The following is a 23,576-nucleotide window of genomic DNA, read 5'->3' as shown; positions in this document are numbered from 1 at the left end:
TGAAAAACCATCCATAGCAACAACTTGTTTTCTCGCTGATAAAAATGATTTCAAAAGAGCAAGTGCTGCTCTCCTGATTCCAAATGAGTGCAGATGGTCAATCAGCAAGCAGTGATTGACCAAATAGAATCCAGCCAAGAGGTTAAGCAGGATCAAAGCTGCATTTCCTCCTCTATCTATGGTACCTTTCAGCTATTCAGATGCGACAATCACTCCTGAAACCGAATTAGGAGGGTCCAAGAGATAATTACAAATGAAGCAATCCAATTAATTGGGGGAGCACTGGAAGGTTTTTGTGGGCGCCTTTTTTTCGGATTGCGCTTCTACAACCTTTTTAAAGTAAAATGGGTCCAGTAGCACCACTCCAGAAAAGCCAAAAGAAAAAGCGCATCAGAAATATATGCTTGCCTTCATATTGCCATTTTGATCCAGATTGTACTTGTTGCTGTTAATGTTTCAGTTCTTGTGAGATTAAATTCATCATTTTGTGTTTCTGAATATTGATGATGACAAGAGGGATTTTTGCAACAAATGTACATGGCCTACAGATCCAGACATTTTTTGGTCTCTGCAAAACGCATTTGCCTTATCAAAATCTGACTTATCCTAAATATAGTTGTGTTTGAATTCAACACAAAAGAATACATAAATCTACAAAAAAGAAAGAAGATAAAAATAAGAAAGAACAAGCTTTGAGGTAGCCATACCTAGCTAAATATGTAGACATATTTTCTAATTCTGGACATAAAAAACAAATAATGGGAGGTCAGCACCATGGGGCACTGTGGCATTCAGTATTAAAACAGTACAAATCAAGTAACATCACTTTCGAAACACTTACTAGCTGACCATCCAGGGCACATCTACTTTAACCCCACTCTGTAGACACAGAATAGGATTGTCAATAAATTGATATATTTTCTAAATACATCAATATAGACGCAAAAATCACATTAACAATGTATGCATGACATGAAAAATCATATGAAAAAGATAGACGAGGTAGTGGAAGGGACAACATCAGGCAAAATAGTACATAGACAAATTATAAAATTCACTAAAAATAAGACAACAATATTGTAGGAAACTAGGATCTGCTTCTTATGGTTACCCTCACTTTTTGCTTGATGTTACACTGTTTTGACTAGTCTGGCTGGGATCCTGCTAATCAGGACCCCAGCCTATCTGCTTTCTCCTTAAAAATGATATGTCATGTACTTAGGGAAACTGGGGTACCCTTGTCAGTCCTTAGTATATGGTACCCATGTACCCAGGGCATTGGTACCCCAGAGGCCTCCCATGGGCTGAAACTTGTATTATGCCACCTATTAGAGGCCATGCATGGAGATGATGGATGGAGCGCTGAAAGCTTTAAGAAACTCACCCCTGTCACAGATCTGGGTTGAATCCATCATCATTCTTTAGCTCTCTCTTTGTGTTTGCTTTGTTCGCCCCAATTTGGCAGGGTATGCCCAGATGTGGGTCCATTGCTCACGTTGCCACTGTATTCAAGCTAGCCTGGCTGATGAAGGGTGTTACCCAGAAACCTGTCCCAGGATGGTTGTTTCCGGTTCAGGGAAGACCTGGCTTGCCAGTTTGGGCAGGACTGTTCACATGAGGCACAGGGTCAAGACTGATTTGCATATAGCTTAGTCTGAACTGAGGTGGCGAAGTGAGCTTAAGAACTATGATGGATTCAACCCAGATCTGTGACTGGGATGAGTGCCTGAAAAGTTTCTGCGCTCCGTCCATCATATCTTTGTGTTCACTTTAATTAGTAGACATCATATACTGTAGTGTAGTTCCTATTATCCCAATAGGCTCTGCGCATTGGAATAATACCTTCAATAGTATAGGCCTAGACCAGACGTTAACTAGGTCTACTACTGTCGATATTAGACTTAAAGTTTTGGGTTTTGCCAGCTAGCTCAGAGTTCACTAGAAACTTTCTCGAATAGGCAAGGAGGAGTTGAACCTCCCTGGATAGACAAGAAGGGATTTAGTTTCTGACAACCATAGAACATGACAACTTTGCTCTCCCCTAATCAAGAGTGTATCTCTAGAGTCGTGTGAACACAAAAGACGACTTATTTTACTCAGTCAGTACGTGCATTCTTAGTCTCACCAGATTGTAGAGAAAAGGAAGAGACGGGCGTGTTCAATAAAAGATGTTATTTATTGATCAGTCTCTTTTCTCATACAAGAGAAATGGATCGATATTATAGCAATACTTATGGTTTAATAAAGTGCATACATTAAAAGCAGAAGTATAAAATAATACTGTAAAAACATTGATATGGTTTCTAAGCCATATGATGGTTTAAAATGGATAAAATAGATACATACACATATACATTTGACTAATCGTACTCAACTGGTGTTTCTAACTACGCCTACCCCGGTGTACCTGACCTAAGCCTAATACGTGGGCGGGAGTAGAAAGTAGCAGTTTAAGTTAAGTTTGTTTTGCCAAGTGACTGACTCAAGAATTCTCTGCGAGGCGTTATTCAGTTCTGTACCTGGAATCTAGGATGAATGAGGGATGGTATCTCTCGTCTCTGGTCTCGATATTCCAGGCTGCCTGCGAGGGCTACCCGGAAGCGCCGGAGCTGGATTTCTCGGCAGGAGAAAGCAGCGTCTCGTTTTCAGCGCGTCAGGAAGGCGGGGCTGCGCCAGCGGGGTCTGCTCTGGGCTTCGGCAAGTCTGGCTGCTCCGATCTCGTCACCACCGCGTGTGTTTGCATAGGGCAATATCGGTAATATTTATACCTTTAAGGTGCCGAGATTGACGTAAGGATGGACATAGATACGTCAATAAGGATGTCGTACGACCTGGTCGTTAGCACATTCTTTTGCTGAAGTTCTCGGTGAAATCAAAACAATGGCCGCAGGGTTTTTCCCAGGTTTGTCATAGGTTTGATTTGTTTTGAGAACTCCGTATGCCTTATCAGGGGCTGGAGGAATATCGCTTGTCTAATTAGATGGCAAGCGTTATGACCTAATCAGATAACACGTTCCTGTGCCGTAGTGTGGCTTAATCAGATAACGGTTCCTGCATCATGGGGGTTTTCTGCATCACGGGATGGCTGCTAGTTAACTTGTTAACCAGAATAGGGTCAGGAATAGGGGGATCGATACAGAACCTATAGGAATACATCACACCCACTCCACGCTAACTATGGACATATTTACGAATCTATGCATAGTAAAACATACTGTAGAGTATTGTGTATACCTTACCACCCCAAAATACATAAATGCATTTTGAAATTATCAAATATACGGAAAAACCAGTCACATGTAAGATATGCACTCAAGCTGTAGAATAATGCTAAAGTAATCACGCATATCTATACATTATCACTAATTGGTATATGAGAATTTACACATGAAATGGCTCTTAATACAGAAAAAAGGTTCGAGACCATTTCATCACAGAATAAAAATGATTATGAACATACCAGCGGGCAGCTAATGTCTATAAAGTATCTAAAAATAGAAAGTTTAGCTCTCTAAGAATAGGTCTTACTTTAAGCAGAAGATAAGTGTCCCGAAAAATTCGTAAAAATATTTTTGGGCTGCTGAAAAAAAATTGCTGTCCGTGAACTGGAGGGAAATTGTTCATGGTATTTTGCTATTCTAGCTGAAGGCCAAATTCAGGGAACGCCGTGTGCGAGCTTGCTCAAAAGTCTCTATTTCTGCTCTGGTGAGAACATCATATCATTCAGACTGTCGAAAAAGCTGTCAACAGCTTCCTGGGAGAGTTCCACTAACTCGGAAAAAGGTGTAACCATGCATTCGTGCGCATGATTGTCTCCATTGACGTTTTGATTAGTATTGCTGACAGAAGGTCGTACCTGATCAATGCTGCTTTCATCTTGAACTTCACTACCCCTTAATCGTAGTGGTGAAGCTTCCACGAATGCCGTCATCAGGATTGGTAGCCGTTGAGGGCAGCACAAAGCATGAGCCTTTCATTGGACTCAACAATGTTTCTGCATCCATAGGCGCATCCGATTGTAGCGTCAGACAGGTGTCTAACACGCATTCTTCTCCGCATAGCAAGCACCTTAATACAGGTAAAACACATCGTTGCCACTGGTGTCTGGAAAGGAGCTGGGGAACAATGAGTGTCCACAGCACATGACCTTCGCAGTCGTAGTTACGAGATAAGGAGTCCCGGGCATTAGAATGTAACTCCCATTATAGAGTCTTTGAAAGAATGGTTCTATCTCTGTTGCAGGTGCGCCTAGCTGGTGACATGAAAGGTTATATGAATTCCCTTCACAGGCTCCATGCAAACTAATTCCGTTACACAGAAGTGTACCGCTCAGTGACATTGCACAATTATTGCCACTAAGAAACACTTTCTGTCCCTAATTACTGACACATGCATGTGAATAGGGCAAGTTCCATGTTGTTTTAATGTACCCTTTTCCCAATTTTTCGTACATGCCAGCCTGTATATATTTTTGGCAGTATTGAAACCTGAAGGTTGATATTGGAATATCCCATGTATTATCCATTCACTGACAGGTCGTTCTGACATTGTCACTGGTAATCTCTCAAGTTTCTCAATGCTCAGGATTGTATAATCAGCACCCTTTTGTGCCATACTGATTTGTTTATCAGTAAGGTTAAAGATATTGAATAGTGACGTTGTGTTGATTAAACGCCAAGGCACATAGCCTGAACGCAGATTTTGTAACGTCCAGCCAAGCTGTACAATAGAACGCAATTGAGTCTGACCGTGTTGTAACAACAGTAAGTCTTGCGATAATATGTCGATTGCTGAAGACACAATGCTGTCCAAAGAAAAAATTCTGGAGGACAGAGTCATTAACCCATTGTCCACTACAGAAAGTGATTTTTCCAAATTAATACGGTCAATTTCCCGTATACTTTCTGCTGTCTCAATTTGAGTCACCTTCCAGGCCTCGTTGTATGCTGCGTATACAGAGGCTGCTATGAAACGTTTTTGACGCTGTTTGCGCGGTCCCATAATGAAATCATGCAAGTCAGCACCATCAGTAAGTAAAGTTAGGTGTTGCTTAATTTCTGCCAGTGTGGAAGTTTGTAGCCATTGAAGGCATAATTTGCCCACACTGTAGGTGGTTATTATCCCTGGGTGTTGTCTTTGGGAATATCTAGGGTCTGGCCTGGTCATTTTGAACCCCTGTGTTTTGTTCAGGAATCTGTCTTGACAGTTATTAGTATCTGTGGGCCAGATCAACCACTTTTTCCAATCAGGATGTGTTCTGTTTTGGTTTAATACATAATGTACGTCTATCTCTTCATCTGTAGAGCTATTGCTGTTCATTGTTGGTTTTGGAATAGACGGTTTATTTAAGTCTTTGATTTTGGCTAGGCCAAGACAGGTAGTTTGTTGAACAGTGTCATTTAAAAATATAATTTGTTCTGGGATCATGCAGGCTCTAAACAAATATTCTATATTCTGTACTTGCCATTCTTTTGTACCCCAAACACTCTTTACTTCAACATTTTTGTCCCAATAATCAAAACCAAAAGTATTCATTCGTTCAAAAAATGAGTCTGAATATATCAGTTTCGTGTTTGTTATCATGGTCTTTGTCCCTGTCTTATTTGACAATTTGAAATAAAATGTTTCAGCATTACTTGTGTTAAAACCTGAAAAGTATGAATATTTGTCATAAAAGGTTCTTGAGCTTTCTTTTGGAGGGGTTGCACAATGTTCCCATTGATTATAATTTAAAACATTTCTAGGTTGTGCAGATCTATGTAGAAAATGGTTACCATAGTGGTTATAACAGTACATACTATCATAATTGGTCGAACCCTGCAAATAATCATGTTTGGTAAATTTAGCAGACATCACTAGGTCAGACATCATATTATTTATACTTTCAAAGTCCCAATCATCAGCAAATGAGCTTGGTTTTACAAAGTCACTCAATGAGATCTTGATTTGGTGTGGATATTTCAGGATTTCGACCGGACCATAAATTTCATAGTCAGTATTGTCCCATGCTACCCCACCCGGTATAGGATTGGCTGTGAAGTTGACTGAAGAAAGTTCTCTTTTCTCGACGTGTGAAGATGTGTGTGGTTTGAGGATCAAGTTGATTTTCTGACTTGCTGTGTCCATTTTAGCATATTTTCCCTCAATGAAGCGTCCCAAAGTTAGTACCATGATGAGCCAAAGTATGAGGATAAATGCACCAAAACCCACCCAAAATTCAATCCATGGAGAAATCAGATATGTTTCTTTCAGTTGTTTCAAAAGGTCTTCAATTTTATCTTTAAAGGTTTTTGTTGATGGCTGTGTTTTTGATTCAGTGAAGCCTTCAGAGGAATCATCGAAGTTTATGAAGTAGCCGGATGCAGTTCTGTCAATTGTTCCAATTGCTTCAGGATTACAGTTTCTTGCATATTTGTTTGTTACTTCATTGTAGATTGGTGTGTCTCTGCTAAATGTTTTTATTTGGGTTTTCAGAGGTCTAAGTTCCATTGCATTGTTGCATAGTCCTTGTTGTTCTTCTGTTGGCGTTTCGAATGTGATTAGCCTCTTAGATTGAACCTCTGTGTTTGTAGCAAATCTTGGTGTTCTACTACTTATCGGGAGTCCACTTGGCCTACTGTTTGTTATCGGCCACATGATTGTGGTTTTACCAGGTCGATGGATACAACTCGGTTCTCCTTTTTACCAGCAAGCGGCGGTAGTACAACTGATCTTGTCCCGTTGATGGACAAGACAGGAACTGCTTTTCTGTAAGAAGGCCCAAATTCCTTCTTTACCGCGATCTTTTCTCTGACTAGATCCCCGACTTTTGGAATCCAGACAGGTCTTGCTGGGACAGGTGGTGGTTCTTCAGTGGTTGTTGGCTGCTGTTTCAACTTTATGTTGCTCAGGTCTTTTCTTGTTTCGTTTAAGTCCTGCAAAATAGCCAAACGATCTTTGATATCAAAGCTTTTTTCCTTCACCACTGAAGTCTGACTGTCGAGGTCTAAGACTAACATCCTAGTTCCAAATAATAATTCGTACGGACTGAATCCCTTCAGAGAATTTCTTGGCAAGTTATTTAGACTACGTTGGACACTTATTAGATGTTTGACCCACCCAGCTCCCGAACCTAATATCCTTTCCGTTATAGATAGCTTTATGTCTTGGTTTTTTCTTTACACCATCCCGTATCCCTCAGGAAGGAAGTGAAAAGAGTCCCGCTATGCTATGCTCATTTGGCCATGTTTCCCCTCAGGCTTATGGCTAGAGTGAAAACAATGGTCAAACGTAGCATGCTCCTAGCGTATATGCCATTTAGACTCGCCTATCTTTGTATAACAGTCCGGACGTCAGCCGAGTGCTGAGGATCTACATTATAAGTGGAAACTAGCCTGTAAATGTTAATCGGACGCTTTGCTTTTTACTGTTGATTCTTTCTGGAGTGAAACGCCACGGTATTACACCGTTTCTCTCACCACTGCGATTTCTGTTACAGTTTGGGCAGTTCTTTACAAAAATGGTATGATGCAGGCTCATGCCTGGCCACCAGTACCTTGATTGTAATTCTTCCAGAGAATCTTTTAGTTTGAGGTGTCTGAGACCCTCGCCCATATGTGCGTCTGCAATTAACAAGGTTCTCCTGTCCATGTTTGGAATTACTCTATCCCCCACTCCAGGGATTCGAGCAAAAGGGACGGAGTTTGCATCGATTATGTATGTATAATTGAGTGGATAGTTGATCGGTAGCGCTGAGCAGTCGCCTTTTGATGACGTTTTCACCGCCAGCACTGTTTCACCGTCAATATACTTCACTGTACGCTTTTTTCGAGCTACGGAAGCCGATTTAGTTGCTACCGCTGTGGCTGTCTCAGCCAATGAATTCCCTGCAACGTGAACGCCATCACGCTGATGACTCAGTGAGTGTGTCACGTGAGTCTTTGGTAGTTCTTTTTGTAAAAGAGCTATTTGTTCCCAAAGCAGTTTCTGCTTTATTGTTGCATCTGTGTCATCTTTGTAACCGTTTTGAATCCATGTCTGCAAATCGTTGTTATATGATTTGACGCAGTAATATGAATCGGACACTATAAGTGTCGGGAATTCGCGATCCGCATTATCTAGCGCCATTTTCAATGCCATTATTTCAGTCTGTTGTTCTGAATTAATTTCTACTGAGTGTTTTTTGTTAATAGAGGTCTTAGTTTACCTCCGCGCCACACTTCTTATGTAATCTCACATGTTGGGTTGTATGCTTGTTCTCCCCAAACGGAGGGTTGAGCATGTCCGTCTGTATAGATTACACAAGCGTATTGTCGTAAGGGCAGAATGTCGATAGGCAGAGGGAATGTTCTTTCATATTCTAGATTTTTTAATTCCTCTAGTTCTGGATCAAAGTAGTAGTATACTTTGTCCGTTGTAATTGAATTCACCTATTGTATCCATTCCGGATTCAATGTTGTTGTTGGTAAATTACACGGTGTTGTTAATGCCTCAAAGGCTGATTCTGCTGTTCTGACTGTGATGTGTTTACCGTCCGCTTGATCTTTTTCTCTAGCTATTGCGGTTTGAACTGCATGAACAATGTTTTCTTTAATGCTGAATTTCTTTTCAGCTTCTGTGTACAAGTGTGATTTGAATGATTGAATGCAATTGGTACCTTTTCTCCCTCATTAGAGGTCAGGTATGTGAATCCGTATCTTCCTGGGATGACTCGAATCACAAGGTTGCGTGTGTTATCACATGTTTCTAATTTTGTTTTAATTAACATGTCTGTTTGTAAGGATCTCAGAATTTCTGTGTGTATTTGAGTCCAATTGGTTCTTTTAAAATCTGGTTTTATTAGATCATAAAGGGGTTTGACCCTTTCTGCGTAATTTGCAATGTATGTTCTTCCGAAATTTAGGAAGCCTAGAATTGACTGTAGGTTTTTTAGTGTTCTAGGTGCTTGGAGTACGGCACATTTCTCTAGGAAATTGTCAGCCAGGCTTTTGCCTTCACTTGATAATTCATATCCTAAGAACAGGACTGTTAGATGGGCAATTCTGGATTTTTTAAAGTTGAATTTGTAACCCTCTGCTGCGAACCCAAGTATTATGGTGTTCACTCTCTTCAAGTGAGTATCCAAGTCATCATCTGTTATGTATATGTCGTCGACATAAGATAATGCTTCGTCATCGTATGTTTGTAGTAATTCTGTTACTCTCGCTGAGAATACTCCAGGGCTGTTCTTGTACCCCTGGGCTAACCGACAGAATTGTTTTTGAGTGCCATTTATTGAGAACGCAGACAAATATCTGCTCTCTGGTGCAATGTTTTGACAAAAGAATCCATTAGAGATGTCTAATGTTGTTTTGTATTTTTTGCGCACTATGTTATTCATTAGTGCAGCACTATGTGAGTTTTGCACTGCAAAAGTTTTGCAACATGAGTTAAGGTGTCGGTAATCCAAAACTAGACGATATGAATTGTCTGGTTTGGAGACCGGAAACAAAGGTTTGTTCATTTGTGAGGTGCAAGTTTCAATCACCCCCTGGTATTCTAATTGATCTAGGATTTCTTTTACCTGTTTTTTAGCTTCTTGCTTAATTGGGTACTGTCTCTGTGCAGTAGGTTGTGATTTTAACTGGATTTTGTGAGGAGGAGAGTCCTCATCCCATCCTACATGATTTTTATATAAAGCAGGAGCTAGAGCTACTGCCCACTTTCTAGCAAGTGTATATTTTTTATGAATTGGGATATGATTTGAGAAGGCAGGCATAATTATTTCTTCGCCATGAGGGCAGTCCCTGACAAACTCTGGTGGCCAGTCTTTTTCAGCTAGAAGGATGTCATAGCCCTTGGAGAGATTATCCCAGAATAGTCCCCTTATTTTTCTAGTCTTATCCCCCTCTATACGTAATGTTATTTCATATATTTTGTGAGGTTTGCTAACTCTGGTGTCTGCAGTTTCCACTTGAAGATATTCATTCGTGTCCACTGTCTCCAGATGATTCATAAGGACTTTGCGAACTATGCTCACTTCTGCTGCGCTGTCTAGCATTGTCTGAGCCCATTCTCCGTTTTTCAGTTGTGTCCTACCTTCTTTTTTGGAAATTGTAATTTCTTTTTTAGATGAGCAGGTTCCTTGTCTTTGGACTTGGCGTGCTCTTCTCTTTGCTCTGATCGTCCTCTTCTTTCCGATTTCTGCGAGGAAGTCTGAAAAGATTGAGAGGGACGTGTATCAAAATCTTGATATCTATCAGGCTTCTTTATATTATCCCTATTTCTAAGGTTATATCTTTTCCCAGAGGGGTCACTTTGGGGTGACCTGTGTCTTTGGGTCGGAGATTTTTTCTCTTCGCCGAGGAGACCTTCCTCTGGACTGGAATTTCTTTTCTTTAGGATTGGATTTTTTGTTCCCATCCCAGCTCTTTTTTTGTGATGTTGAATTATTATTAAAAAATATTTTTTCAGGACTTTCAATCAGTTGTGGTTTTACTGGTATTCCACCTAAACTATCTCTACCTAGTTCCTCATAGGATTTTTCTATAATTCTGGCAATTTCAGCTGGTTGGTCTGCTATATCTGTCTCCTTTAACCTCTGGCGGATCGCCACGTTTGCTGCTTCTCCCTTTATGTTGGCTAATAATATAGCCGAGACCTGCTTGAAGTCTTTTTTAGTAATTTCATACCAAGAGTTAAAGCGGGTTCTGGACCGTATTCGTCTTGAATTTGTTTTAGCACATCTGGTATTACCGAAATGGATGGAACACCGTGCGTTTTTGTGTAGATGGAAGCAAAGACTGTACCCCTAGTGTCACAGTCCTCCACGTGTGGTGCGATTCCCATTGGAAGACAGATAGTCAGAATCCTGTGTTTTTCTAACGGGGTGGTGTCTGGAAACACCGCCTCTATTTGGGTGATTTTTTGTGCTAACCAGAATGGTATTTGTTCCCGTTTAGCTGGTACTTTACCTAGGCAGGATTGTATGTTCTGTGGTGTAATTTTATTTGTGTTCCCCTGATGAGGGGTCAGCTGTGGAATTTTAATTGCTGGTTGAATTGTTGAAGTCCGCATCACATATTGGACTAATTGTCTATGTAATTTTATTAATTGTTTTAGCTGTGTTAAAAGCTCTGCTGCAGACATCCCATCGATGTCTGGATGTGGTGTGTATCCGGCTAGGACCGGCCACGTTGCTCCTGGTCTACCTAATGGACCGAGCCTGGTGATGTGATTATGTTTTAGGGCGCCATTAAATAAGAGCAGATGCTCTTGAAATTTAAGTGGTACTTCCACCTCCTCGAAAGGAGTGTACTCATTAGGAGGTTCCTCTGTTTTGTAATAGTGGAAGACCTTTGTTACAGCATTTGCTGCTGGAAAGTGTATCCATGAATAGAATACCTCTGTCTGCCGATATTCGTGTGCCTCTATTACGAATATGACTGTGCCACCTGTAGGTGTCTGTCCATTTTCTATAAGTTTTAAAGTTATAGATTTTCTTATGTTGACCGCGATGAGTATTATATCTGGGTCAGCGTCTTGCAGTGCATTATCAGCTGCTGCGAGTTCAGTTATTATTCTAACTGCCTCTCTTTCTCCTTCATTGTCTGACATTGTACTGTCCAGAAGGTTATTTAGTTTGTTTGCAGATCAGGTTCTTATGGAAACAAAGATTAGATGCACAATATTTTGGAACAGTGTATCCTTCAACGTTGACTAAACCAAGAACCATACATAGGAGTTTCCTCCTGCGAGGTCTGGCGGATATTACCTTTCACCCACTCCAGACGTCTTTGGAGTATTATGGGAAAAAAAGGGGTCTGAGTGAAAAAGCACGACTGAGTTACTCTAAATGTCTTACGTTAGTTTTATCGCCTATCCAAACGCGTTGGGCGCCATGTAGTGTAGTTCCTATTATCCCAATAGGCTCTGCGCATTGGAATAATACCTTCAATAGTATAGGCCTAGACCAGACGTTAACTAGGTCTACTACTGTCGATATTAGACTTAAAGTTTTGGGTTTGCCAGCTAGCTCAGAGTTCACTAGAAACTTTCTCGAATAGGCAAGGAGGAGTTGAACCTCCCTGGATAGACAAGAAGGGATTTAGTTTCTGACAACCATAGAACATGACAACTTTGATCTCCCCTAATCAAGAGTGTATCTCTAGAGTCGTGTGAAAACAAAAGACGACTTATTTTACTCAGTCAGTACGTGCATTCTTAGTCTCACCAGATTGTAGAGAAAAGGAAGAGACGGGCGTGTTCAATAAAAGATGTTATTTATTGATCAGTCTCTTTTCTCATACAAGAGAAATGGATCGATATTATAGCAATACTTATGGTTAAGTAAAGTGCATACATTAAAAGCAGAAGAATAAAATAATACTGTAAAAACATTGATATGGTTTCTAAGCCATATGATGGTTTAAAATGGATAAAATAGATACATACACATATACATTTGACTAATTGTACTCAACTGGTGTTTCTAACTACGCCTACCCCGGTGTACCTGACCTAAGCCTAATACGTGGGCGGGAGTAGAAAGTAGCAGTTTAAGTTAAGTTTGTTTTGCCAAGTGAATGACTCAAGAATTCTCTGCGAGGGGTTATTCAGTTCTGTACCTGGAATCTAGGATAAATGAGGGATGGTATCTCTCGTCTCTGGTCTCGATATTCCAGGCTGCCTGCGAGGGCTACCCGGAAGCGCCGGAGCTGGATTTCTCGGCAGGAGAAAGCAGCGTCTCGTTTTCAGCGCGTCAGGAAGGCGGGGCTGCGCCAGCGGGGTCTGCTCTGCTCTGGGCTTCGGCAAGTCTGGCTGCTCCGATCTCGTCACCACCGCGTGTGTTTGCATAGGGCAATATCGGTAATATTTATACCTTTAAGGTGCCGAGATTGACGTAAGGATGGACATAGATACGTCAATAAGGATGTCATACGACCTGGTCGTTAGCACATTCTTTTGCTGAAGTTCTCGGTGAAATCAAAACAATGGCCGCAGGGTTTTTCCCAGGTTTGTCATAGGTTTGATTTGTTTTGAGAACTCCGTATGCCTTATCAGGGGCTGGAGGAATATCGCTTGTCTAATTAGATGGCAAGCGTTATGAACTAATCAGATAACACGTTCCTGTGCCGTAGTGTGGCTTAATCAGATAACGGTTCCTGCATCATGGGGGTTTTCTGCATCACGGGATGGCTGCTAGTTAACTTGTTAACCAGAATAGGGTCAGGAATAGGGGGATCGATACAGAACCTATAGGAATACATCACAATACCAGGCCAACTATTCACAAATATCTTATAAAAAAATAAGAAGAATAACAAAACTTGGATGTATATCTTGTAAAATCTACAATACTGAAAAAATAAGTAACTGTTATTTATGGAAACTAGAAGCAGTGTGAGGAATTGGGTTGTTAGTTGAGTGGGGTCTTAACCCTGCTCAAGATACAGCCACAATCTGTCAGGGTGAACCACAAAAATCACTAAATTAACCTGTACTAACCCTTTGGTATCTTGCACAGAAGCTGTCAGGCTTAACTGCAGCACACAAGAAGTAATAAAGTGAAATCACAGCACTATAAAAATCCCACACCAATTTAGGAAAATGGACTACATTTTAATATATTATTTGACACCAAAACAACAAAAATCCAATTAGTTTAGGTAAAGACTAGACCCTAAAAGGTCAAAGTGTCAACCGCAGACATCTAATCGCATGAAACCGGGTCAAAGTCGAAAAATATGGCTAGCCACGATGAAGTGTGAGTTGGATATCAGAAATTGATTGGGCCTGGTTGGTGTTTACTTTGGAATTGTATTAAACAAGAGCTAAAAGTCTCTAAGAAGGTAGACGTTCAGTGGAGCAGGGCTGCAGGCATTGTCTGAGGCGGAGTTTTCGACTCTAGGGAGCCACTAGACAAAGTTGCGCTTCAGATTTCCCTGCGCGGACTTAGGGCCTAATTTAAATCTTGGTGGATGGATTACTCTGTCACAATAGTGATGGATATCCCGTCCACCACAAATAAATGCCATTAAATTATATAGGGTTTATATTTCGTCAGGCGGATTATCTGTCACCGTTGTGGATTAACCCGTTTGAAGAGATTTAAATTAGGCCCCTCAGTCTCTTATTTGGGAACTTAAAATCTCCAGTTGGATGAGGCTGTAGCCAATGAGGGCTCCACAAGGATGGATATCCCTTTTGCAAAGTACTCCTGGATAGGAATTGCTACAATGCAAAGTACGTAGTGGGAACTACAGCTAAGTGAGGCTGACCTGCAATGCTCCTTGGGTGGATAGACGAAAAGGGTGATCCCAGGCTCCTCCTGGTTGTTGGAGCAGTGTTTAGCCAAGAATTGCACGTTTTGGCTATCTGGGCATCTTTAGTACCATTATCAAGAGTCCAGTGCTTGGGAGGCCCCACGTTTAGGGTTACAACTCACTCAAGCTGGGTCTCGGTGCAGATTCAGGATGGGCGGAGACTTTTTCATTCCTTAGACTCTGATCCGGAGGCCAGCTGTGCATCCTTGGAATTACCGTTTGTCCTGGATTCAAGAAGTGGAACAGAACTCAAGCAGCAGGGCAGGTATCTGAGGATTCAGGGCAGCTTCAGTCAGCAAAGCAATCCTTTCAGGTGAAGAAAAGCAGTCTTCTAAAGTACCCAGCAGGTGACAGCAGTAGTGGGTCCCCTGAGAGTTCTGCCACAGGTCAGGAAATGAACTGAAGAGTAAGTCTGAGGGTCTTATGTTTAAACCTGGTGCCTTTCTTGAAGTAAGAGAAGTTTCTAGAGAATTCCCTTTGAAGTTCTTGGAGTTTCGTGCCTCCCTGCACTGTCTCTAGCCTGGCTGGATGGACAATGAAGTGTTGTGAAGTCCTTTGTGTGAAGGCAGCCTATTGATTTGAAAGTGGGACAGTGAGTAAGTGAGTAAAGACTTTATTGTATGGTTAATGTAAATATTCACAATAATGAAGTTGAAAAATACCAGCATTTACAATATAAAGTATAATTAATACCTTAACCCTGAGATGTGGTAAAATTATGATTTAACTTTCAAATAGTGCAAAAAGATGGAGGATAGGCCATGTTTAAAGGTATCTCTGAGGTACCAATATTACAGCTGCATGTCAAGTTTAACTGCCTGATCAGGACTATGTATTCTGACAACATATCAAATTCAGGCCAAACTGCAACGCGCCCAAGGTGCAAAATCTCAAGCAAACAATTGCGGTGTGCCAAAAAAGTGAAGGCTCATCCAAGCCTTTTTTACAACCTCCTATTCACTGCACTTAGTGCTTATATAAGTGGAGAAAAAGTACAAGATTAAGGGCCCCATTCTGATGCTGTTAGGAAGGCCTCCTAACGGCATTTGCTCCATCCGAGTTCTATCTAGTGTAATTATTTATAATTACTATAACATTACTTGTACTTATGCTTGATTATGTGAGAAGCATAATCCAGCATTTAGCAATATTTTCTTAGTGCAAAATCACCCTCATGTCCAAAATGAAGGATGAAATAATAGCACAAAATGCTAAGGGACACAAATAGCAGCAAACAGCTGCCTCTCGCTTTCTCTTAGTTCATTGTTCCTGTGCTGCTGCAGTAAGATTGTTGCCCTAAAGTACTCTTTATTACTCAAACTAGCTTAATCACGTAATCTTGCATCACAAGAAAAATGCGCAATTGCTCAAATTACCTTCTTAATTACTCTGGCATCTCTCCGTTCCTGGCTGTACTCAGATAGACTTACTGATTTTGCCAAAAAGGCACAACACCAAAATATAAGAAGTGACCCTATCATCATTTCAGACTTTTATTTCAGCTGTAAGCCATAAAAGAACAACAAAGCAGAGTATAAAACATAAAAAATCAAATAGGCACATACCAGAAAAAACTTAGTTAGATCAAACATACATCATAAAATATTTGATAAAATCGAGTAAGCCTAAACATTCCATAAGCTCTGTAAAAGAGTCACGAAGGTGAATATAGCAGTCTTGGTCCGTAAATTCTCAAGGTACTGACACATAGGGGAAGGCAAAGTTTCTAATGGCACCCTTTGCTTTAAAAATGAACAGATCCTGCACAAGCAACAACATCCCAAAGTGCTAGTGCATGAGAAGGAGCGAAGACACTGGCAGCATCCTGAGCTATTGTGATATCAGCATCTGCATCAAGCTTAAACATCATGTGCCTAGTCTTCATCATCAACAGAAGGTTTTCAGGAGACAGGAAAATCAATCCTTTGACTCATTTTGAATCTTAAAATATGAAGCATCTCAACATGTTTATGGACCCCTAAATTTTGGCATACTAGGAGTATCCTTTTTTCCCTCGCCTTATCATAGGCAGGGCAGAAGAACATTGCATGATCTATAGTTTCCTTGCTGGCACCACAGGAGGGGCATGGCTACCTGTCCTGTTCATGTGACACTAAAGGGGATGATGGACGGAGCGCTTGAGCAAATCAAACACTCACCCCCAGTCAACTGATCTGGGTTTAATCCATCATCATTCTTTAGCTCCCTCCACCACCCCAGTTCAGACATGGCCATATGCAAATCAGTCTGACCCTGTGCCTCATGGGAACAGTCCAGCCCGAACTGCAAAGCCTGTTCATGTGGCCAACCCCAACCTGAGGTGAAGGAGAGCAAGGGGAGGGTGACATCATGAAAAATTAATTATAATATTCTTGCTGCCTCAGGTTCAATCTTGTCAATGAACCACTCCATCTTAAAGTCATCCTTCTCAAATAGGAAATTGTTGGTTAGGGTGCCAAGTGAGGGTGGGGACTACATTAGGTTCCTTGTGTACAGGACATAATTGGCTTTGATTGTATTCTTCCTAATAGACATTTGGTATTCCCATAAAATCTTATTACATGACTTTCTCAGTGTGCCTCTGCTGTATCTCATCCAAGGGATTTTATAGGAACCTGGAATACCCAACATTTCCTCTAACCACTGTTGGTATGATATAAGCTTGGGAGTGGGCCAGAGCCTCCTCCAATTGCGGAATGGTCTCTTCTCTATCCCTTCTGAGAGCAACTAAATACCCATATCTAGCCTGAGTGGCAACAATGGGGTGCTGACAGGGAGGCCTGTGAGCCGGCACAGCAGTCGATTTTGCACTAAATTAGGAGCCGCTGCATACTTGTGGCCTCAGGGCTCTACTCTATACAGGGTAGCTCATGTGGCCTGTTTGTAATTTTTCAGTGCTGGGGAAATTGGCAGTATGTGGAGCTTCTCTGTATTTTTAATAACCCCCCCAGTGTGTTGCTCAAGTTGAAGTCTACACCTATCAATGTGGCAACACCAGTCCAGCTGCTCAGTAAGGATCAGCCCTATGTATTCAAAAGTGTGCACATACTCTAGAGAGGAGCTTTTAACTTTGGATTGGGCCTAGTGGTAGGACAAGGATTGAGTACCTTGTTTTTTGTTTTGTGACATTGATTTCTAGTCCTCTCTTGGTGCAGAAATTATCAAAACTGTCTAGAATCCTCTGCAACACCATGGGTGATTTGGAACAATGCAATATTTAATAATATTGATTATTATAAACAGTTGCAATACTTTTCAATAAAAAACACGTCTGGGAGTCTTTCTAATAAGAATTTTTATAACTGCATTTTGGGGGCTGAAAATGTTGAAGGAAAGACTCAGGGTCGTATTGATTATTTTCTTTAAAACAATGCAACTTATCTCTGAATGTTTATTTAAAATGTTTTAGCCCATGAAATGCAATCATAAAAACAACCACAAGAGGGCCTTGCACTCCAGCTGAAGAGCATAGAGCTTCAGCTAGGAGTGCTTTAAAAAAATATGGTAAGTCCTCCTGGGGCCATGGTTTTAATGACTAAGGAGGCTTACTGTTTTTTTAAATGTTGGTGGGGGGTTGCTTCACTTCCTACAGCTCATCACAACATGACAAGAATGCTATAAGAGATGAATTTCAATGGTTTTGTTTTTTCTATGAAAACAAAATATATATGTACACCCACACACATTTTTGTAAGCAAATGTCACAAATGGAAAACCTGCCACACCAAGCAATGACAGAAAACAAAGATTATTATTCTTTTTTTAATTACCCGTTTCGTATGATTTTCATACAGTGGTACACAAGCTTGCTTACTATTATACAGGTGTGCTAAGAACAGGTACCAACACCCTTTTCATCCATATCACGATAAACTATGATTCTATTTGCTTTTAATTATTTTAACCTCAAGACACAGCTTAAAAGATAATGAAGGGTATAGAATGGAAGGAAATAAGCATCGTTAAAGTGAAAATTTAGCACAACGCCCTAGCTGAAGTGTTCTTCTTTTTAGACAAGTGTTCAATTGTGATCAACTAAAATGCTGTCAATCACTGTGTATGAGTGGGCTAACTCATGGTCCTATGCTGTTTGCTGTGGAGGGCCTAAGCAAAATGTGATCAAGGGGGTGGAAACAATTCAGATCTATATGTATATATGTGTGACTTTGCAGTTATATATATATTTAAACTAGAGTGGTGAGACAGCTAAAGCTACCTCTATGCCAGACATAAAAATACATTGCTCGCTCAATAAATGCAATATATTAACCTGAACTCTCTGTTTCCAGCCAGCTCCAAATGCACCATCGTGTTATTATCCAGATGATCATGGCTACAGTGTGGCTAATATTGTGGAAACTCCTTCCGGTTTAACAGCTGATATACAAAATCCTACTGGGTTTCTTTTCCGTTATGAGTCACGTTCCACCCCCATCACTACACTTCGACTTTCGATGTCATATCATGAAAATAACATGCTGCAGTTTAAGGTAATGCCAATGTAATGCATGCTTGAACTGTTTACTGATGATTTTCTGTTACCTGGTTATAGTACATGTTTAGCTTGAGCTGCTATCATTAAAATATTTGCATCATTATTAATTTCCAATTGTATGCCTGTTTGAAAGCTGCTGTGGGCACACTTTGCCAACTGAAAATGTGTGTGAGGTCTATGCTGAGGGAATAGCAGAGAAGCAGCCACTGGAGGTGTCAGGTTATATTGCTGCCAGATTCTGTTTATAATGCCGGGTGTGGGATTGGAAGAGAGTGCACAGTGTGTGAATCTTGCAGACATCGAAGATGCCATATCATATCTGCCTGGAAGAGAATATAAGTGCTTTCATACTTTGAAAAGAGATGTCAGGCTGCTGTCATTGAAGAGGCAACAGAAAACCAATATGGAGGCAGTAACACAGAGATTTATCGTGGAAGTAGAGGCAGACTCTTTACTAATGATGAAGCTCTGTACTCCATTCATGAGGTTTGGATACTTTATTGTTCTGAATTCCACTTTAGTTGGCAAAATAGGATGGTATCTGTGAAGGACAGTAGGGATTTACATGCTCATGTTATTGCTTTCTCCTGTGAAACCTATACATTTCAAGGATCCAATATTTAGGTTTAAAAGAAAAGTTTATTAAATAAAATAGCAATCTCTAGTAAGTCATCACACGGAATAGATCATATAATCAGTAATTGAGATACAAATGACGACAAATTGTGCATCACATGCAAGCAGGAAAAATTTAAGAAAATAAAGAGGGAGAAGGAAAAAGATGTTAGGGAATAATAACAAGCCAGAGGGCATAGTTTAACAATATAAATCTTAAAGACTATATCTAATATTAATTAAAATGTACAGTATGACAAAAATTCACTATATCGTTTTGAAATACGTAGACTGAAAGGCACATAACCTCAATGTTCAAGGGGGTTTCAGAACTTCTTTGATTAATGGATGATGAGTAATAGAGGAACAAGCAGAATAGTCTAAAATAACTGTAGCTGGTGACCAAATAGTCTCTTAATCTCTTCGTGTAGTTAAAGTCATGGGTTGAACGTAGACTCTGTCTAGACGATGGTTGTAACATATTCCATACCACCATGCCTGAGAAGAAGTAGCTGATGTGTTCTTACAATTTTTGGTTATTTATTGAAAGGCAACAGCAAATAGTAAAACAATAATATCAACAGGATATACAGAACACTTTAAAAATTCTAATAAACTACCCAGAAAACTAGGTAGAAAAATGTGGTCAAAAATTAAAAAATTTAAAATTAAATAAAATAGAACTCTGTGAAAGCAGAGTCACCAAGCGGAGCAGCGAGATACAGTATCCCAGGCAGGCGAGGTGATGGCTAAGGCAGGAGCAGTGCAGAGGCAGGAAACTGGCAGCAGGCGTGAATCCTCAATGGGAGGAGATCTCGCTACTGCGGCACGATGACTGCACTGCGGAGCTGCTGGGGAGAGAGTTGGCACCAGAGGTCAAGCTCCTACTGTCCTACATTAGAATGAAAAATGTCAATAGATTTTTGCCACACTCTGATCCAGAATTGAAGTATGATGGGACATGCGAATAGCAGGCGATGTAGATTAGCTGAGCATGCATTACATGACCAACAATTAGTAGCAATGATAGAAGATCCCTTTTTTTAATGAACAGGTAGTAATCAGGAGTCTATTATATAGGAAAAATATTGTTTGAATTAAATTTGCAACTTTAGTGGATTGACATATTTTGGTCCAGATTCTATTCTATAATTGGATTGTTCAAAAGACATCAAAGTCACGTTCCCATTATAATTCATTTTCTGTCTTGTCTTATGATGGATTTGGCTGCATTAAGGACCTTGTAAAGTGAAGATAATGAAAAGGATACTGTATTGGGATATGGAATAGATACATCTGGGATATCTAGCCAAGATTTAGAAGAAAGAGTTTGTAATGTGTGTGAAATAGCAGCCTGCAATAATGTAGAGAAAGGGAATGGGGTAAGTGAAAGTGCAATTGTGCCGGTTGAAAAGGAATACATGCATTTTTTACAATATGTTGTTTAACCCATAAAAAGCCATTTTCTCTCTCCAGGATGTCCACTAAAGGTTCTGCCATTGAACTCAATTTGTTATACCGTAATGAGAAGTGTAGGAATTTCATCAAAAGTGTCAGAAACAAAATCAATATTAGGTGAAGAATACTCCTGAGCTCCATTGGTAAAATCAAGTTCAAATTATTCCAAAATGTCCTTTCGTTCAATTTTCTTTATTTCATCTTGTCATATATCCAGCATTCTTGCCAGATCAGTAACCAACATGTGTTTCGTCATATAGGTACATCAACTAATGACTTACTCAGGGCCAACTAAGATTCTAGAAGGGTATATACAAATGTAGTTCACAGTCAAAATAAAATCCACCATCTATATCCTATTATATCTGTACACCAGACAAATCCTCAATATAACTGGCAAAAGTGTATGAATCAAGTATCAGGTTAAGGAGAGTACTCCTAATCTTTGGACACACGGGTAACGATATGAGTAGGAGTGGACTGCTTTCATATATACCATACTGCAGTCTTAGTTATCCCTGAGGAAGTCATTGGTTGATGTACCTATATAACAAAATTTGTGTTGGCTAGAGAACTGGCAAGATTGCTGGATGTATGAGAAGACAAAACAAAGAAAATTGAAACAAAGGACATTTTAGAATAATTTAAACTTGTTATTACTAACAGTGCAAAGGATTATTATTCATTTTTGGTGGGCTTTGATTCCCAGTGTTGGAGTGTTGTGGCCATGTCTACTCCATGGAGCACCGTGCAAAAAAAAAACCAATTGGAATTAGTAGGAATACACATGTTAGCATAGCCACTACTGTATAATTATCAATATTAAGATATTTGGAATGATTAAAAAAGAAAACCTTATGATAAGAACAAATGTTGAACTAATTATCCCCCGCCACCATTTCTTTAAGACATTGTTTAGTAAGAGATATCTGAGGCTTTTTTTTGCCACAAGAATTTAGGTAAAATTATTTGGATTATTTTTAAAATATCTACCTGAAATCAATATCGAATTAGTAGCTAAAGTAAAAAGAACAACAGGAACAAGTATCATTTTAATCGATCTAATCTACCACACCAAGATAGAAACAATAGGTTTGATTGAGAAGTTAAAGATAACAGTGTTGTAATGGCGGCATTGGGATTAACAGAAACTGTGTCTTTAGCATTATTTGTAAAGTATAATCCCAAATATTTAATTTTAATCGGACACCTAGCGGAATTGATGCAAAAAAGTCTTGTTTAGAAGACATTTTATTAAGAGGGAGAATTTCACACTTTTCAGAGTTTAGTTTATAGCATGAAACCATAGCAAGTTTGTTTACCTCTGTAAGGAAAGCTGGCAGAGATAGGAACATCAAACTGTCATCAGCATATGTCGCCAATTTACCATGTCTCTTACCATAATTAAATCCTACTAATATCTGGATTATGCCAAATATTAAGTAAGAAGCATTCTAAAGCAAAAATAAAATGAAGAGGGGAAAGGAGACAATCAAGTCTAACTCCACTGCATAATGAAAAGAAAGAAAATATTAAACCATACTTATATAAAAGCTGTTGAGGCTGTACAAAAAGAGAATCTGAATTATGAAAGTAAGAACCAAAATCAAGTCATTTAAGCAAGTGAAATATAAAAAAAAAGCTCATCCGATTAAATGCTTTTTCTGCATCAATCAATATAGTGCCAATGAGTGCTTATATTTATTCGACTTACATAGTATATAAAAAAAATATTGTGTTATCTGATAAATGACCACATTTAACAAAGCCTGTTTGTTCATGCTCAATCAATTTAGGTAACAATGGTTCAAGAGGAAGAGCAATAAGGTTTCCAAAAATGTTATACACTAGATTGACTAGAGATATTGGTTGACAATTTTTCCAGAGCATACGGTTCCTACCCTCTTTGGGTAGTAAACCGATCAATGCATCTTGAACTGATTACTTTAAAGCTTTATTCCTGATACAGAAAGAGAATGGTATGAATATTTGAATATTCTTGGTATAAGAAGTAAAGAAAAAAAAAGATATAATTCAATTGAAAAGCCATCTGCATCAGGAACCTTTCCTTTTTTAATCAAGTTCATAGCTTTAAAAATCTCATTTGTAATGTACATAGACGATTACAATTTTTTAGGAACACAGAGTAAATATTGTTATGGCAAGGATGATGAAGATTGTAGACTAATCATTTTTGAATCTCTACAAAATGTCAGAATATTGAACAAGTGAACATTGTCATTTATTATAATTGATTCAATTTTTATTCTCTCTTTTTTGATCATCGGATATTTTTTTCTTTTGCCCTTTGTAATATTGAACACTAGATCCAAGTATATAACATGTAGCATCTTCAGTCACATTCTTATTAAACTGGCATTCATCTCTTACTAATTCACCAAGACAGGTTTTGGATATAGTATGAAAATAGGTATGTTTAAATTTTTCAATTTGTTTCTGAATTTCAGTTGAGTTTTGCCCACTTCCTCTGTTTTTTGGCTGCATATGACATTTTAAAGACCCTTCCTGAAGCTTTAAATGAATCCTATAAAATTTGAGGAGAGATCCCAGAGGTTTCACTAAATTGAAACAATCCTTGTGAAAAGGCCTGAAAACCTTGTGTAAATTAAATATACAATAAGCGGAAATTATTAAAAATCCATAGTTTATTGCCTTGAGGCGTGGGTAGTAATTTTAATGATTCTACATCTACAATAACAGGTGCA

The 23,576-nt window shown here is 39.5% G+C and overlaps 1 protein-coding gene across 2 annotated transcripts in view; it reads left to right on the top strand.

Annotated features, from left to right (window-relative positions):
* Nucleotides 1-23,576, top strand: part of SI (sucrase-isomaltase) — a 645,776-nt gene that overhangs the window by 253,359 nt on the left and 368,841 nt on the right. For both annotated transcript variants that reach the window (XM_078665617.1, XM_078665618.1), the window contains exon 26: nucleotides 18,572-18,772. In XM_078665617.1, the coding sequence (XP_078521743.1) occupies nucleotides 18,572-18,772 (201 nt within the window). The remainder of the gene's footprint in view (nucleotides 1-18,571; nucleotides 18,773-23,576) is intronic.

The sequence above is a fragment of the Lissotriton helveticus genome, chromosome 11, assembly GCF_964261635.1.
Source record: "Lissotriton helveticus chromosome 11, aLisHel1.1, whole genome shotgun sequence".
NCBI classification, from domain to species: domain Eukaryota; kingdom Metazoa; phylum Chordata; class Amphibia; order Caudata; family Salamandridae; genus Lissotriton; species Lissotriton helveticus.
Note: the sequence above shows the minus strand (reverse complement) of the source record. Positions and strands in the feature narration are given on the sequence as shown.